Genomic DNA, 15,753 nt, shown 5'->3' on the forward strand with positions numbered 1-15,753 from the left:
GGGAGTGCACCTTGCCGCTGGAGTTTCGGCAAGGGAAGGAAAAGAAGGGAAGGGAAGCTTTAAGCAAACGAGCCCAACCTCGCGGGGCAGTGGAATGGAATGCACCAGGATCCGGACGCGTTCGGCGTGGCTCGGAGGCTCTTCGGGCGTACGGTGTACCTGTGGAGTATGTTACTGTGCTGTAAACTCATGTGGTGTTATTCTGGTCCCGAAACGATATTAAACTGGGCTTATCTCAAGTTAAAGCCGGGAAAGTATTGGAGACATGGCGTCTCAGGCTGAAGTAGGGGAGGGCGAACTTTTGGAAATTGACATATGCGAAGGTGAGATCCTTTCCGAGGAGGAGAGCGGAGTTTTTGTCAACCTGGCCACGTCGTACTCGGACGGGATCCCTTTATTTGGCCAATGGGCAGTTTCGGGCCACGTAGGTCAGCCCGGGGAAAGTGCCTTGGAGAGAACCGCCGACGAGGTCACCGCGCAACCAGCAAGCCAGGTTCCTAAAAACGCCAGGACCCCTGGCGGTTCCGTGAGCTCGTGCCCTGGCAATGGCGAAACCTCGGAGGATGAGCCCCGATGCCTGTCCAGAGCATCTATTTTGGACTGCCTTTTGGTGGAGCTTTATGACACATACGATGGCTGCTATAAGAGGAGCGCAGACAGCATGGACAGCTCTACCGAAGCCTCCAGCTCGGACGCCTTCTTGGGAAGAAGTAATTCCGGCTCCGCTTTCCTCCAGGAGCTGCAGGAGAAACACACTGGCCGGTATCAGATTAAATATCTGGCTCAAAAAGGTGTGATCAAATTGTTCCTAACAAAAACGATTTTTTTCCCCCTTTAAGCGCTATTTTTTTAGAATAGATTTGCAACATGCAGTTGACCCAGTTGTCACTGATAAGACATGCAAAGTGAAAACCCGTAGTCAAAAGCAGCCCTGCTTTGTGTATTCTGCATAGTTTAGTGGCAAAGACAATATACGGTATTATCTTTGATAGGAACGCCAGGAAATGTATGTAGTTATTTTACCCAAAATGTGCTTTTGACTTTTTTTTGCTGCCCTGCAGTAAGATTTAATCACTGTCAGCTCATGCAAGAGTATACTGTATGTAATACACTGGACAGTAAAGTTGTACTGCTCCTCTTCCCCTGCAGACCCCGAGGAGCTGAAGTCGATTATCTATGAGGTTAGGTATCGCATTGGGATTCAATCTGCCAAGTTAGTCCGCCAACTGAAGAGGAAGGACCGGCTGCATAACAAGGTGCAGAAGAAATGCGACATTGTGACTGCCTGCCTGCAAGCCGTGTCTCCAAAAAGATGTAAGAGCCTGGTTTGATCCTCCTTCGCAGTGCTCTTCAGTTGTTACTCCTCTAGTGATGCAGACAGTGAACACCTGTGGCAGTGTTGGTTTTGTTGTGTTACTGGGAGGAGCATGTGAATTGCACACTCACTGTCAAGTGTGCATGTAGTCTGGATGCTGGGAGGTTTAGTCTGGTTTTCAGTCCTGTGTGTGAATTCATTTAAGAGTAAAACTGAAAGTGTCTTAAAATGTTTTAAGAGACAGGAAATGGAAATAGGAATTTCTGAAATTGGGACTTACGATCATTAATGCAATATTAAAACGTGGTGTTTTCCTTTAATTTGTTATAGCTGTGTGTGTGATGAGCAGGTGATCTCATGCACTTCAGGATGGTCTTTTGCATCATCTTGATTAGTAATAGTCATTGCCTCTCCTGTCAATTATGTGTATCGGGATATAGTATTAATATGCGTCAGATTGGGACAAATGTTGGTCTTTTTAGCCTGTTCACTACTTAATGGGCTTCCTGAAGCATATACCCAATACATTTTATGCTCTCTTCACCTTGTAATGCATTCAGAATGTATCTCTGGGTGCTTATTTCTTCCCGGTGGCCAAATGTCTGTCTACAGATTCCTTCAGGGGACTTTCTAGATATTGAAAAGATCAGGGACTAAGTTAAGGTTACCTGGGGCTTTACTTTATTTCTAGGCTGCTAAAATTCTCAGGGCTGTTAGACCTAACAACACACATGGATTTAGTCCAAATAAAGATGTTTAATTTCTCTGGTCCTGTTGTGCAGTCCTGGGGAAATAGTCAAAATGGGATGGAGCGTGAGAATATGAAGTGCAATTGTAAATGTATTTGATAAATCTGCAAATGAGCATTAGTGTTTTCTAGTATTCTGTACAAGGCCCATGCAGCATAATAATATAGATGATGCCTTGTTTTTTGCAAAATATGTTCATCGGTTTACACGTTACATAGACTGATTAGCTTAAAGCTTTGCATCAGTGGTTCCTACCCAGTAGTACCAGTTAAAGTTCATATAGACTTTTAGATAGATTTTTTTCCCCCGTCTTAATTAATGTTTCTTTAACATGCAATGAAAACACGTTACACCTCTTGCCTGTAGAGCTGCAGTAAAATGTCTTATTCCATCTGTACATGTTGGCCCAGACGTTTATTTAACCGATAACCTGACAAAAGGAGTGTGACTGTGTGTATTTTTTATTTTTTGCTGCCACTAAAGAGTGCAGTAGCAGTACTAAGTGACCGTACCCAAGGCTAGAGTATTATGGTGGGTGAACGACTCGGTAGCTGCTGGATAAAGTCAATTCCTGAGAACTGTTATTAAACAATTGTGCAAATGTTAAATGATCATGATTGTTATACAGCCATAAAATGTAAAATGCACAGCTGCGTGTGATACGCCGCCTTACATATTAGTTATTTCTATAAGCAGGAAAATCATTTGAGATTCCCTTTAAATTACGCAATGTTCACAGTCTGCCTCTAGGCGCCTGTAGGGCTCCTGTATTCACAGCTGGTTCTCTGCCATTGCAGATGGACAAATTGAGAGGGACAGGATGGCAACTGTTTGCACTTTTCACTTTTTATGAAAATCTGAAAAGACAAGAGAACCATAAAACACGATTGAAATGTCGCCGTATTGAGCAATAGCGTACAAGCTTGGGTGACCCAGATCTATGGTCAGTCATTCCATTCTGTGGTTTGCTTATTTATGTTTTTTTTTTTTTTTTTTTTAAATCCACATGCAGCCTGGTAGCAGGAATCAAACAGGTATGTTATTCACAGCACCAAACCTTGAGATAGCATGTTGTTGTGAATGCAAATTGTTCAGTTTTATTATTTTTTTTATTATTTATGAAATTGTGTGTTCTTGGCCTAAGGATTTATGCTCTTTGTTAATGAGGAAGGATTTAATTAGATATGCATTAAATTAGATCTCATATCCATGTTTTCTCTGCCATGTATATTCTGCCTTACTGCTATGAATATTTACGCATAAATATTAACGTCCGTGGCAGTAATATTAAGTATTTATATAATGCTCTTTCCCTTAAACTAATTTATGAATTTCTGGGCTTTAAGTAGATAATTTGTCGTTGCACTTTCCGTTTTACCACAAAGTGATTCGCCATGCTTCTTTTGAAAAAGCAATACAAAGTAATTTTTATTCTGACTTGGTTGAAACACGAAACGTTTCAGCACATTAAAGTTGAAGAAAGGTCTGTTAAATTCTGAAAATTAGCAAGTCTTTATAACACTAGCGGCAATTTAGCCTTGTAGTCGTCTTTCAGTCACCCGACGGTATTTTAGATACTAGTTACCTGGGTCCGTTCCTGGTAAAACGCTTGTGAGATACTGGCCGCCTGCCGCGGCGGTGTAGAGCCGTGATGCCGCGCGTGTGGGTGTGAGCGGGGTCCCGCTGCAGCAGTTGCATTGCAGACTGCGGATGGTCCGCTGGGAGCACGGATGACTTCGTCGCTGCGCCTGCATTAGATGTATATATCGGTTTTATAACGCAGGATGCAGAATGCCGCCCTTGCGAGGCACTCGAAGCTTAAATATTCAGCGATCGTAAATAATTTTATTTTGCCAAGAGCGAACCGCGGATTCAGTTGCTGAGATGCATGAAGCAGTCGACCAAGTGATTGCTGCCACCCTTCTAAAGAACGATTAATATCTCTTTATGCAAGTGTGGAGGGGGATACTAGCTATTTGGAACTGTTGCCAAACAATGAGCAATAACAAATAGAGATTCGGTTACTGGTTCAGGCACCTTCATTTGATTTTTTTTGGTTTCATCGCCCTGGATTTTTCTCAATGAAGCAAGACAGGCTCGCCGCCTCCAAAAGGTCTCGGGTGTGTGTGAAGCGGCAGACCGCCGGAGGGGTCGGTAACATCATCAGCAATGTCCTGAAGAAACGCAGCTGTATCTCCAGGAGCGCTCCTCGCCTGCTGTGCACCTTGGAGCCAGGTGATCGGGGCGCGATGCCTCCATGGCTCTTAGGTTACTGATAACGAGTAATGACCCTTTATTCGGAAAGGGGATGTGCGCTGCACGTCCATTGCGAATCCGACTCTTATTATTCTGAATCAATTTATATGGTTGATATAAGATGGATGTGTGGAGTCTCCTCGGTTGTTTTTAATTTAAGTGTACTCGAATTTCTTTTGTAGTCCCCGTTGTCACCGTGCTTTACCACTTCACGGCTATCGACTTTAAATAGCTCATGTAATATTAAATGTACTCTGTGTAATATACTCTATGTAATATTGACGAGCGTTTATTCATGCGTCGTCTAACGCTGTTTTATTGTCATCTTTTCATGAAGTAGGAGGACTCCCAGGGCTGTAATCGTTTAATCCCTTTTATCCTAAATATTCAAAGAGAAATGGAAGGGTTTGCAGGAAACATGGTGGGAGACACAATCGGGGATTTTATGAGTCGGTCGGACGAGACGTCATGACGTATGCGGGTGCAGGTTATTATAGTTTGTTTAAAAGTTTAAACTGTTTAAGATATAATCCGTGTGAGGGCTGGGTTGAAGGCGACGCCGTGTTATCGCCGCCGCCGAGAGCTCCGCAATGGCTGCTGCTGCAGGAGGCCGGCCGGTGCTTCGTTATCACCCAGTCTGTGTCTTGTAGTGAGTGGTCCGTTACTGAAAGCTTGGCAGACGAACATTTAGGTTGATGTGTTTTTTGATTTTTGCTATTTGATCTGGCCTCCATGTACGTACAACACACTTTGTTGTCAGAGAGCGGAAGTACGAAATCAGCACCACGCAGCGCGGAACAGCGGCTTAACATTTTGTGTCAGCAAATATTGCTCATTCTCTTATTGTCTTATTTTAAATAACTCATCGTAAAATAACCTCCTCTTATCTCTTTTCCTTTTGTTTGTTTTTTTTTGGAAAAATATGCCCGCTACCTGGTTATATTTCAACGGGCAATTGTGGGGAGTCCGTCCTTTCATAAAAGTCCATGACGTAATCGCTTCTCAGTAAAGACGCCATGCCTACGGGCGATGGAACAGTAGCGCTTCTAATGTCATTTTTCTGCTCTGTCTTACCTTGTTTGACATTTCAAACCGAGCTGGCGAGTTGAATATGTTACCCATCGTTTTGGTTGCCTCTTTTTTTTTTGATGACGTAAAGTCAAGGTCACAAGGGGATTCTAAATTTGGAAATGGGTTGGTGAGCCAGACCAATACCTCTTCAGTTGTGTTCTAATTTGTGTATTTTTTTCACTTTGTTAATCAGGGGTGGACACGAGGCTGAAGTTTACCCTTGAACCTTCCCTGGGTAAAAATGGCTTCCAGCAGGTGAGTAGTTTTAATCCGATGAACGTGCACTCCTTGTGTGTCAAGCTGAAAGGTTTGCAGGCTTTTTTCGTGATGCCCTGTGTTTGAAATTGAGAAGCTGTAGGGTGATGTGAGTGAAGCAGGTGGTTGATGACAGAGTCTGGAGTGTCATGTGACTTGTGTCTTGCAGTGGTTCGATGCGCTCAAGGCAGTGGCCAGACTGCCCACTGGCATCCCCAGAGAGTGGAGAAAACGGGTCCGTCACCTGTCCTCCTTTGCTTTCAAGTGGAAATTTAGTTTTTTTTTTTTTTTACTTTGTGTTTTTTTTTAAAAGTTGCGATCGCAGTGTAACACCAAATTGAATTCTTAGTCAATTCCTAGAAATTCAGCTGAACTACTAAACTAGTGTAGTAATGAATTATGATTATAATTATTATTTTAAACAAGCCAATGTAGTGGAATCTTATTTTCAGCATTATATATAATGAATTTTTCTGCAGGTGTGGCTGACTTTGGCGGACCAGTACCTGCACAGCATCTCCATCGACTGGGAGAAGACCCTGAGGTTTGCCTTTAATGACCGCAGTAACCCGGACGACGACTCACTGGGCATCCAGATCGTCAAGGCAAGGCACTGGGCCCAGAAACCTGGCTGGCCTGGGAAACATGCCTGTCTAATGAGCCATTTTTATAAGCGCTTGATTGTTTCTTGGTTAATTTCAGTCATATAGGCTATGCGTGTAGTAAATCCATTTATTCTTAAACAGATCTAAAAGTAATTGTTTAATTCTTTATTTATTAATAAAAATCAGCCAGCATTCAGTAGCTTTGTCCATATGTCACATTCATTAGCTACCTCTGAAGCAATTTAAGACCTCACACTGTCCTTCCTAGCCTCTTCATAAGTCCCCTTTTCATGCATCAGACCGACCTTTATCCTCCTAGATGGATAATTTGCATAGATTCTTGACTCCAGCCAAAGGCGTGTTTGTAATGGAGAGTATCAGTTCCAGGATGTTTGCTCATGCCGCTATGTCAACACTGAGCGCGTAATGGAAAAGGTAGAGGCCTGTGCTGTTTCTGCCACACATGCACTTATGCAGAGAGTGCCGAATCACAGAGTGAGAGGGAAGCGGTCCAGCCATCTCCCTTGGTTCTTCCGCTCTGCCTCTGTATCTCTGGCTGTTGTTCCATAGTGTCAGTCATTGCCCTGTCTATCTGTTCTGAACAGAGCGGATGCACTGATTAACTGGCTTTATGTAAGAAGAAGCAGACTTGCATTATGTGACGTGAACTTTTTTGATTCGTCAGGACCTTCACAGGACAGGATGCAGTTCATATTGTGGCCAAGAGGGGGAGCAGGACAGGGTGGTCCTGAAGCGAGTGTTGTTGGCCTATGCACGTTGGAACAAGAATGTTGGTTACTGCCAAGGGTTCAATGTACTGGCGGCTCTGATTCTCGAGGTCACCGAAGGAAATGAAGGGGACGCTCTGAAGGTAACGCTTCAGCAGAAGTCAAGGCATTCTGAGCTGCGTTGGCTGCAAGACTTAAGGCACGAGCAGAGAGTCTATGTTTATTTGCACCTGTGCAGGTGATGATCTACTTGATAGACAAGGTGCTTCCTGACAGCTACTTCGCCAACAACCTCCGTGCGCTGTCCGTGGACATGGCGGTGTTCAGGGACTTGCTAAGGCTGAAGCTGCCAGAGCTCTCTCAGCACCTGCACTACCTCCAGAAGGCAGCCAACCGCAAGGGTGGAGGTGAGTAAAACTTGGTCTCTCTTTTTCAGCGAACTTGGGGTGCAATAATTGATGGTCTCCTTTGATGATATTTGGGGGTGGGGCAAGAATGATAGCTGGGGATCTTTACCATCCTCTGTACTTCTGTTCTTGAGCTTTGAAACTGGTCTTTGGCAATGGAAGGTGATGGTACATAAGAACATAAGTACGGTCAAGTATGCATATTGGAAAAACATCGTTTGTGTTCTCCCCCCACAACCTTTCACCCATGACCTATGCTGTATGACTTTTCCCCTCCGGTTTCCTGCACCAGGGAGCTACGAGCCACCGCTGACCAACGTCTTCACTATGCAGTGGTTCCTCACCTTGTTTGCCACCTGCCTGCCCCACCATACCGTGCTGAAGATCTGGGACTCGGTCTTCTTCGAGGGCTCGGAGGTGCTCCTGCGTGTGGCGCTGGCCATCTGGGTGAAGCTGGCCGAGTGAGTAGGTTTGCATCCAACCTGTGGCAGCCGCTAAGGGCAGCAAGCACAGCGGTGCATAGACCTCATTGTGTCAGGTGGTGCGGGTTTGATTCCCGGCGATAGGAAAATCACTTTATGGTTAGGTGACCATGTATCATGGTACAACTGTATCCATCGGGTTCAGGAGACAACTGAGAACAACTGGAATCCAGAATTCCTGGAGTATTCTTGTGTCCAGTGTGATCTGAGACTAGTTAAAGTTCTCCGTTTTGAAATTGTTCATATGCTGATAGTTACAACGGAGAGAGAAGGTTGTTCTGGAAAATCTCCTCCCACGCTGCTGTCAAATCTTGAAATGGTGATTTGAAGGATTCTCTGTGTAAGACTCATGCAGACAGATGGATGTTCTTTCTTCAGTCACATGCTCGTCACCATGGGAACATGCTCTCTAATGGGATATTTGAACCGCCCCATGTCTGTGAAACTGCAGCATCATAAGGAAACAGTTCTACGTGGGTTCTGGTATCCAGGCCTGTGAAGCCACACGGTGCTGATTCACTCTCCCCTCTGCTAGGCGGATCGAGTACTGTCAGAGCGCAGACGAATTCTACAGCACCATGGGCTGCCTGACCCAGGAAATGCTGGAGAACAATCTGATTGATTCCAACGAGCTCATGCAGGTGGGCGTCTGCCTTGACGCTAAGCAGGGCCCACACCTGGGCTTAGGGATGGGTTCGAGTCCCACAAATCCTCACACAGTGGTGCAAGTGGCTAATGCAAAATAATAAACATTCCTGTCTCATTAGGCGATATATATATATATGAAGCATGTGGCCAATTGCCAGAGGTGGACATTTCAGGTCCAGAAAGTAAAAATCCAGACCAGGATTTTGTTTCAACCAACCAGTTGAGCATAAAGAGTCACAGAGTCCTTAACTGGTTGGTTGAAACAAAATTCTGGTTTGGATTTTTACTTTCTGCACCTGAAATGTCCACCTCTGGCAATTTCAATTACAGGTGCAGTAAATACTGATCATATATCCATGTAAAGAGCAGTCCTAGTTCACTGACTTAACCAGGTTATATGAATAATTTAGCAATGCATTGTTTAGGCATGCAGTCATCTCCTGCTGGTCATGTGATCATTTTGATTTGGCGCCTTGCGGCCTTAACTCAGCAAGGCGTGAAACACACCCTCCAGTTTATCTATTTTTTTATTATTGTTTTTTGTTTGTGGACAGATGGTGTACTCCATGGCTGCATTCCCGTTCCCCCAGCTGGCAGAGCTGCGTGAGAAGTACACCTATAACATCACGCCTTTCCCCGCCCCCATTAAGGCCAGTGGCAGGTGGGTCTTTCGGAAGGATCCAGGCCTGCCTCTTAGCGTTCTCCATGCTCTGGGATTCCTTAGGTCAGGCTTCCCCAGTTCCAGTGTGTTTCAGCAGGGAAATCTTCGTTGCAAACTGGCCCTCCAGGACTGGAATAGGGATTCCTGGCTTAGAGCCTGGAGTTACTCTCTTCTCCTGGACAGTAACCTAGGAAGGGTCCTGTTGTACTCCAGAGTGAGGAAAGTGAACTGGAGCAGCTCAGGTTGATGTCCATTGAATTGCAAATACAACGGAGTACAGTGGTAATGATTAAGGAGCTAGACTTGTGTCCTTGAGAGTGCAGGTTCCTGGTTGCTTACAGTAGTTAAGTACTACAGAAAGGCACCGTAAATGAATGACTAAGAACGGTCATCACCACAAGCTGCTGGCGATGGAATATCGCCTCTGTGTATTATGCGGGGATAGCTGTCGCATCAAATATGCGCCGGCCGTTACCTGGCTTCACGCAGATGCGGCAGTCCAGGTCGACTGCGCATTTTGCAGTTGGACAAATGCAGGTTGCGGCACATTATGTGCGCATTTAAAGTTATCACTTCCAGGGGGGCTTGGGTGTCAGGGCATGGCTTTGGGTTAAACATTAGGCCTAGCTTTGCATCTTTCTTTTTAAAATAAAAAATAAAAATTATGTGGAGTTTGTCTTTCAAATTGTATGTACATGAGTGAGGTCACTGATCGCAAATGGTCTCATGTTACCAGCGGACACTTACATGAAGGGCAACCCTGACAGGGACAGTCTGTTAATATGTCTGACATTCCTTACCCTGTCATCCAGTGGAGTATGGGTGTGTCCGTGACTGAAGGTCAAATGTAACTAGAGAAGAACCTCCTGTGTTGTAACTGTTTGTTTGAGATGAGTCTGCGGAATCTTCTGGACCTGATGTGCACAGCTGTCGCCTCTCTGCAGGATTGATTTTGGACTTGTGGTGGAAGTTCTTGGAGCACACGAGTTCCCTCACAGCCTCCGTACTCTAATGCATCAGAGTGCCTGCTGGTAGTGGCACATCTGGCTCTTTGTAGTAACACTAATGGTTGGAGGTGTTTGAATTCGGGCAGGAAGGGAGTGTTTCCTTTGGACGAGGTGTGACTTAGGCTGCTGTCCTGGCTGCGTGGTGTTTGAATGTCCTTCTGCATGTTATTGGCTCCATCAGATAATGCCTGGACTGGAGGCTGAATACCACATGAATGTGATGATGAGCTTCAGGGTTTGTCCTAATGACTGGTTCCTGTGGGAGCCTGGTGGCGGATGTAGGTTTGGGTGGTGCATCGCGACAGTCTGCCACTGCGCCCCCACGTTTTCCCTGACTCCACCCCTCTTCTGCTCGCAGCCAGGGGGGCCACGTGCGGGACAGTGACGACGAGGCTGATGTCGATGATGAGGACTCCCTGGCCAGTATCCTGGGCTGCCTGGGGCCATTTGGTGGCCTCTTGGCTCCTGAACTGCAGAAGTACCAGAAACACCTGAAAGGTCTGTTCATCCCTGCCTCACTCGTCTTGCCTTCCTCGCGCGCAGCCTGCTACACAGCTCCTGGGTGCATTCCTTCCCCAGCCTTGCGCACGGAGTGTTGCCCTTTTGCGAATTCCACCGCTGCCCCTCTCTCCTGCCCATTTCCTCCGGAGGTATGGACCCTCCCAGCTGTACTTCCTGCTCTCTCGTCCGCCTTTCCTGTCAAAACAGGAAGCGCCCTTTTTGCAAGGAACCATTGGCATCCACTGCTGACATGAGCATGCAATCATGCGAGGTGGAAATTTCAGGTCCAGAAAGAAGGAAAAAAAAACCCCAAGATTTTGTTTCAACCATCTAGTTGACTGTTGACTGTGACTCTTCATGCTTGACTGGTCAGTTGAAACAAAATCATGGTCTGGATTTTTACTTTCTGGACCTGAATTTTCCACCTCTGGCAGTCAGGATAATATTCAGTTGAAAAGGTTCGCAGATCCTCAAAGGATGAAATCAGGTGTTTCTCTGAAATGCCAGCTGAGGTAATTTGATAGCTTGACCCCGTGTCTTTTTGAAATGACACGAGGATGAGAAGGATGAGTAATATTTGTCTTGGCCGTTGGCGGTAGGCTCTCTTCCTTCCTGCTTTTGGGACATGGTGTTAGGGGCTGATTCTCTAAGGGAGATGTCGGTGCTAACTTACTGCGAAGCAGAATCTGTGTCCCTGTAGAGATGACCGAATGACTGATAGAGCTGCTGTCACCCATGTCTGATTCATATGAACAGTGTCAGGTTAGGGTCTGTTCTAAATGGAGGAAGGAACGTGGCTACAGGTAGGTTCCAGCCGTTCCTGAAATACGGAGGCTGGGGAGTAAACTGACTTTGTGGATTTGTGCCCTCCCACTGCCGCAGACCAGCAGGGGGAGCTGAGCCAGCCCAGCCGGAACATCGCCGAGCTGAGCCCAGGGGCGGTGGAGGCGGGGCGGGCGGAGCACCAGGCCGCTATCAACAGCATGATGATGGAGCGCATGAGCACGGACATCAACGCCCTGAAGAAGCAATACACCCGTATCAAGAAGAGGCAGCAGCAGGCCGGCCTGCTCTACACCCGCGGAGGTACTGACAGCCGGGGGCTGGGGTCTCCACGGCCCGCGGTGGGTGGCGCTTGTGGGTTTGTCAAGCTCTTGAGTTGTCGTTTCCCCTCCAGGTTCAGAAGCACCTACAGAAACTGGGGTTTCTTCTGATCCCCAGAGCCAGCCAAGTCTGGGTAGTATTCATTGGCACGACACCGCTTGGGTTTGGTGGGGCACTGGGGGGCGCTGTTCTCGTCCCGCTTTTGGCTTGGATTTCATTTGGTTCGGAGCTGCTTGCTGTTGGCAGGAAATCACGTGGGCAAACGGGGGTGTAAAGCTAAACCAGATCTTTTCTTTTTTTTTTTTTTTTTTTAATGGGTGAATCACAGTTCTCGGCTTACCGTCGTCTTTTCTATTACCGCTATAGCTGGAAGCTCTTCTTTATTAAATCCTATTGCGTGCACCATGTGGTTTAATGGCTCTTCCTCGCTGGTTGCAGATAAATGTCCGGCCACCAGCCTGCTGGCCTCTCAGGTCCACCTGTCGCCTGTGGTCAACCACCTGCTCCTGGGGAAGGAGCCAAAAGGGCTAAGGGGCTCCAGGAATGACCTCGTCCCGGGGCCCCTCCCCCAGGCACACTCCAGCCCGGTCCGAAACGGAAGCCCGCGAGGGCGGGCGCACTCGCCATGGCGCGCCCACGTCCGCACGCACCGGCAGAACGTGGCACGTGCCCGCGCCCAACTGGGCTTCATGGGCATGGCGGAGCCGGTGGACGACGAGACGGAGGAAGCGGAAAGCATTGGGGAAGTGGAGAGCATGAAGCAGGAGCCAGATCAGGAGGGCGAAGGGACGCCCCCCGAGGTGGTCCTGCCACCCCCCCAGGCAGAACTGGAGGAGGGGCTTGAGCAGGTCGAGCAGAAGCTAGCCTCCTTGGAGCTGGAACAGGAACCCGAGCCGTGTGTTCCACCAGAGACTGAATCGGTTCCAGACTCGGACGCCCCCGTCCCAGTTCTGCCACCCCCACCCCAGCCTGGCCGCCGCAAAGAGTCGGATTCTTCCTCCAGCTCTGAGAGCGGGAGCGGAAGCTCACTCCAGCGCAGTCCCTCAGTCGCTACTCTGAGCCCCCGCGCCCCACCGACGGCATTCTCGCCTTTCCCCAGCGTCAAACCGCTCCGCAAGTCCGCTGCCGCCCGGAACCTGGGCCTGTACGGCCCCACCGCGCGCACCCCTACCGTGCATCTGCCCCAAATGAGCAAAGGTATGAGACTCATGGCCAACAGCGCCACCAAGAGACGATGACGGGGACTGAAGCCGGACTGCTGTGAGACTCGCAGCCCCTCCCCTGCCTGTCTCCATTTCGGCGGGGGGGGGGGGGGGGTTGTGGTGGTGCAGGACTTATTTCCCAAGTTATAGTGTTCAGTCAGGTTTATGTTGCCACAACCGAATGATGGCTGACCTCAAACCCCCCCTGAAGATGATGAGTGTCATCTAGCACATAAAAATATCTATGCTCAGATTTAATAATTTATATGGCTTTTGTTAAAACTTAATGAAGTACAGCATCGGTCCTTCCTCGGGGCAGGGATCTGGGGCAGCTGAGTGCGGAGTGTGAATCTCATGTCCCGGAACAGGTGTTACGCTCCACTTCAGTGCGGTCAGTGTGTCACTCCATGCTGAACGGAGACCAGCTTCAGTCATTCAAACCCTCGCTTGGGGGAAAAGAATAGCACACATGCCAGGTTCCACACAGTCGCTCTCTGCTCTGCTGTGTATGGAGATGTGAACTCCATACGTGTGCCTTAAGGAACCATCATAAGGGGCAGGAATCATTGAAGGTCTAGGTCCCCTTTGGAGCCACCAGGGAAAGGTCCTGAGATCTGGTTGTATGTGCTGCGTGTCAGACAGGAGCTTGGCGGACCGGCTGCCACTGGGTCCTGGTTTCTCAGCAGCGTAAGGGGTCCCATCATCCATCCATATCAGTGAGACACGAAGCTTCTAATCCTGCTCTTCGTGGCTGTCTGCTTTCATTCATACCTGTATGTCGTTCTGCATTCAGCCAGTTTTGTAGCCTGTTGATGGCCAAGTAATGTTTGTCATGTTATGGAGTGAAAAGCAACATAATGTGTATTATTTAAGTGAAAATTGGGAGGATGGTGTATGAGGCCCTTCCACTGTCTGGTCCTGATATCAACTCTTCAGTTTTCAGTGTTCATTAGTATAAATGCATCATGTAAGGCACAGTTTTCAGCCACGAAATGGCACGCCTTCAGATGGTCGGTGTGTCGCACTGAAAATCTGACGTTCTTGTGTCTTTGTCGGGTACGACTTGAATCCTTTGTAGTTCAGATGAGTGTGATCTTGTGTGAGACACTCCTGATGAATTACTTGTTGCATTGCGTCAAAGTAGTTGGTTTTTTTTTTTAGTCTTAAAATGTGGGGGAGCATGTACTGACCTTCCAGAAGTTGAATTGCACAACGTGGTTGTTGATGTCTGTAAAGAAAATGCCTGTCGGCTGGTGGATCTGAATGCTGGGTTAGAACTTTGACCTAAGAAGTTTTTCATGAGATGTTTGGCACTGGGAATAACTGACTGTAGGTGATCATGGAAAAAAAATTGGCTCATGCTTGTTTCCAAGTCCTAAATAAAAAAGTTAAGCAAAGAGATGCTGTGCTATCTTTTTTTGTCCACAAGGGGGAAGCAAAGACCCTCAAGGCCCTGCAGTAGGTTAACGCAAAGCTGACAAAATGTAGACGTTACGCACAATGCAAACTAAATATGTTTACTGTGTACACATTTTGAAATGAAACCTCATCAATACAGAATTTAAATGCAAGTTACTCTTTTATTAAGCAGCCGTAACACGTTAACCAAACACCACAGACTACATAGTGAGGAATATTGGTAAGCCAAATAGAAAGACACTAAATCAAATAATATAAAAAAAACCTTCGGCGCCTTTGGAAACCTGCATTAAATGTTTATATAATTTGTCACCAAGGCGACTTGGTGGCCCCCTGCCCTCCTCCGCCCCCCTCTTGGCAGGCCAGTCTTTGACCTGGCATGTATCTGACCAGGTCGGTATCTGGCTTGGTGTGTGTCAGAACAGGTCTCCTTCTGTTCAGTTGTCTTATTAGTCCTGGCCTCCTCTCTGCAGTGACTGTTCCCAAATCTGACACTGACTTAGTCTTTCTCCTTTACAGTCCTCTTCTCTTCTGATGAACCTTTTTCGTTTGGCTTACTCTCTTCGGAACAACCTTTAGCCAAGTCACCATTTAGCTCATCCTTATTAATTATGTCTTTCTGTCTTTCCCCGATACCTTTGGCATCCCAAAATTGCCCAGTTTCCTCCACAAACGGAGATGAGCTTCTTTGCTGTTCGGTCCCTGAATAAGTTCTTCTTTGGGTCCCTGCTTCTTGGTGCAGCTTGAACCCCTGACCCGTCTTCCGTCTTCCTCCACCTTTGTGAAGCTAATTTTGATTGAAAAAGCTGTTTTTCATTTTCAGTAGTATCTTCTTTAAAATCTTTGTTCAAAGTGAAATAATTTCACATGTCATTTATGCGAGTTTAACATGGTTTCTCTTTATGAATAATCTTATGCCGTATAGTGACCCAAGGAGCCTGGATGAATGGGTTCAGGTATATTTGATAAATTTTTAACAGATTTTGAGTTTGGTTTTGTGATTAGTTTTTTTAGAGCGCACTCATACTTGGCTTGGTTGCCCTGAACTGGGCCAGAACACGACTGCCCCCCCCCCCCACTGGTCTGCACTCACATTGCACTTAACAGTCCTGGGCCAAACACACTTTGGTCAGCACTGTGTGACTTTTTTTGTGTTGACAAAAACACAGTAAGGAAACTAGCATCTGTACTGACATCCTGCACTTCTGTTCTTGAGTATTGGGGTGTTTCTTTATATGTGTACTTGAGAGTACTTGTTCCTGTGTACCGGTTTTATGTCATCTTCCTTTGTCAAAGATGATTTCCAGTGCTCTAGAACAGAAGTACGGAGAACTGTAAAAATC

At 46.9% G+C, this 15,753-nt stretch overlaps 1 protein-coding gene across 4 annotated transcripts; it reads left to right on the plus strand.

Annotated features, from left to right (window-relative positions):
- The first annotated feature begins 33 nt into the window (after positions 1–33).
- Positions 34–13,087, plus strand: tbc1d30 (TBC1 domain family, member 30). Of its 4 annotated transcripts, XM_049009172.1 has the most exons (14): positions 34–791; positions 1,150–1,314; positions 5,585–5,646; positions 5,816–5,881; positions 6,126–6,251; positions 6,937–7,122; positions 7,218–7,386; positions 7,679–7,847; positions 8,404–8,509; positions 9,071–9,177; positions 10,543–10,682; positions 11,568–11,771; positions 11,863–11,922; positions 12,228–13,087. In XM_049009172.1, exons 1-14 carry the CDS (start codon positions 266–268, stop codon positions 13,025–13,027), a joined length of 2,886 nt encoding a protein of 961 aa, XP_048865129.1. In that variant the 5' UTR covers positions 34–265; the 3' UTR covers positions 13,028–13,087. The 4 variants fall into 4 exon arrangements, with proteins under 4 accessions (XP_048865129.1, XP_048865130.1, XP_048865132.1 ...); XM_049009173.1 differs by lacking the exon at positions 11,863–11,922 and having other exon boundaries at positions 35–791; XM_049009175.1 differs by lacking the exons at positions 34–791; positions 1,150–1,314 and adding an exon at positions 3,722–4,299.
- Positions 13,088–15,753: the final 2,666 nt, after the last annotated feature.

Source organism: Brienomyrus brachyistius, chromosome 3 (assembly GCF_023856365.1).
Source record: "Brienomyrus brachyistius isolate T26 chromosome 3, BBRACH_0.4, whole genome shotgun sequence".
NCBI classification, from domain to species: domain Eukaryota; kingdom Metazoa; phylum Chordata; class Actinopteri; order Osteoglossiformes; family Mormyridae; genus Brienomyrus; species Brienomyrus brachyistius.

What these genes read in the sequence shown, in the direction of transcription:
- tbc1d30 (XM_049009172.1), top strand. Translation starts at nt 266, where the DNA reads ATGGCGTCTCAGGCTGAAGTAGGGGAGGGCGAACTTTTGGAAATTGAC. An exon ending in GTAAAAATGGCTTCCAGCAG is followed by an intron (nt 5,647 to 5,815) that starts GTGAGTAGTTTT and finishes TGTGTCTTGCAG; the next exon opens with TGGTTCGATGCGCTCAAGGC. An exon ending in ATGAAGGGGACGCTCTGAAG is followed by an intron (nt 7,123 to 7,217) that starts GTAACGCTTCAG and finishes GCACCTGTGCAG; the next exon opens with GTGATGATCTACTTGATAGA.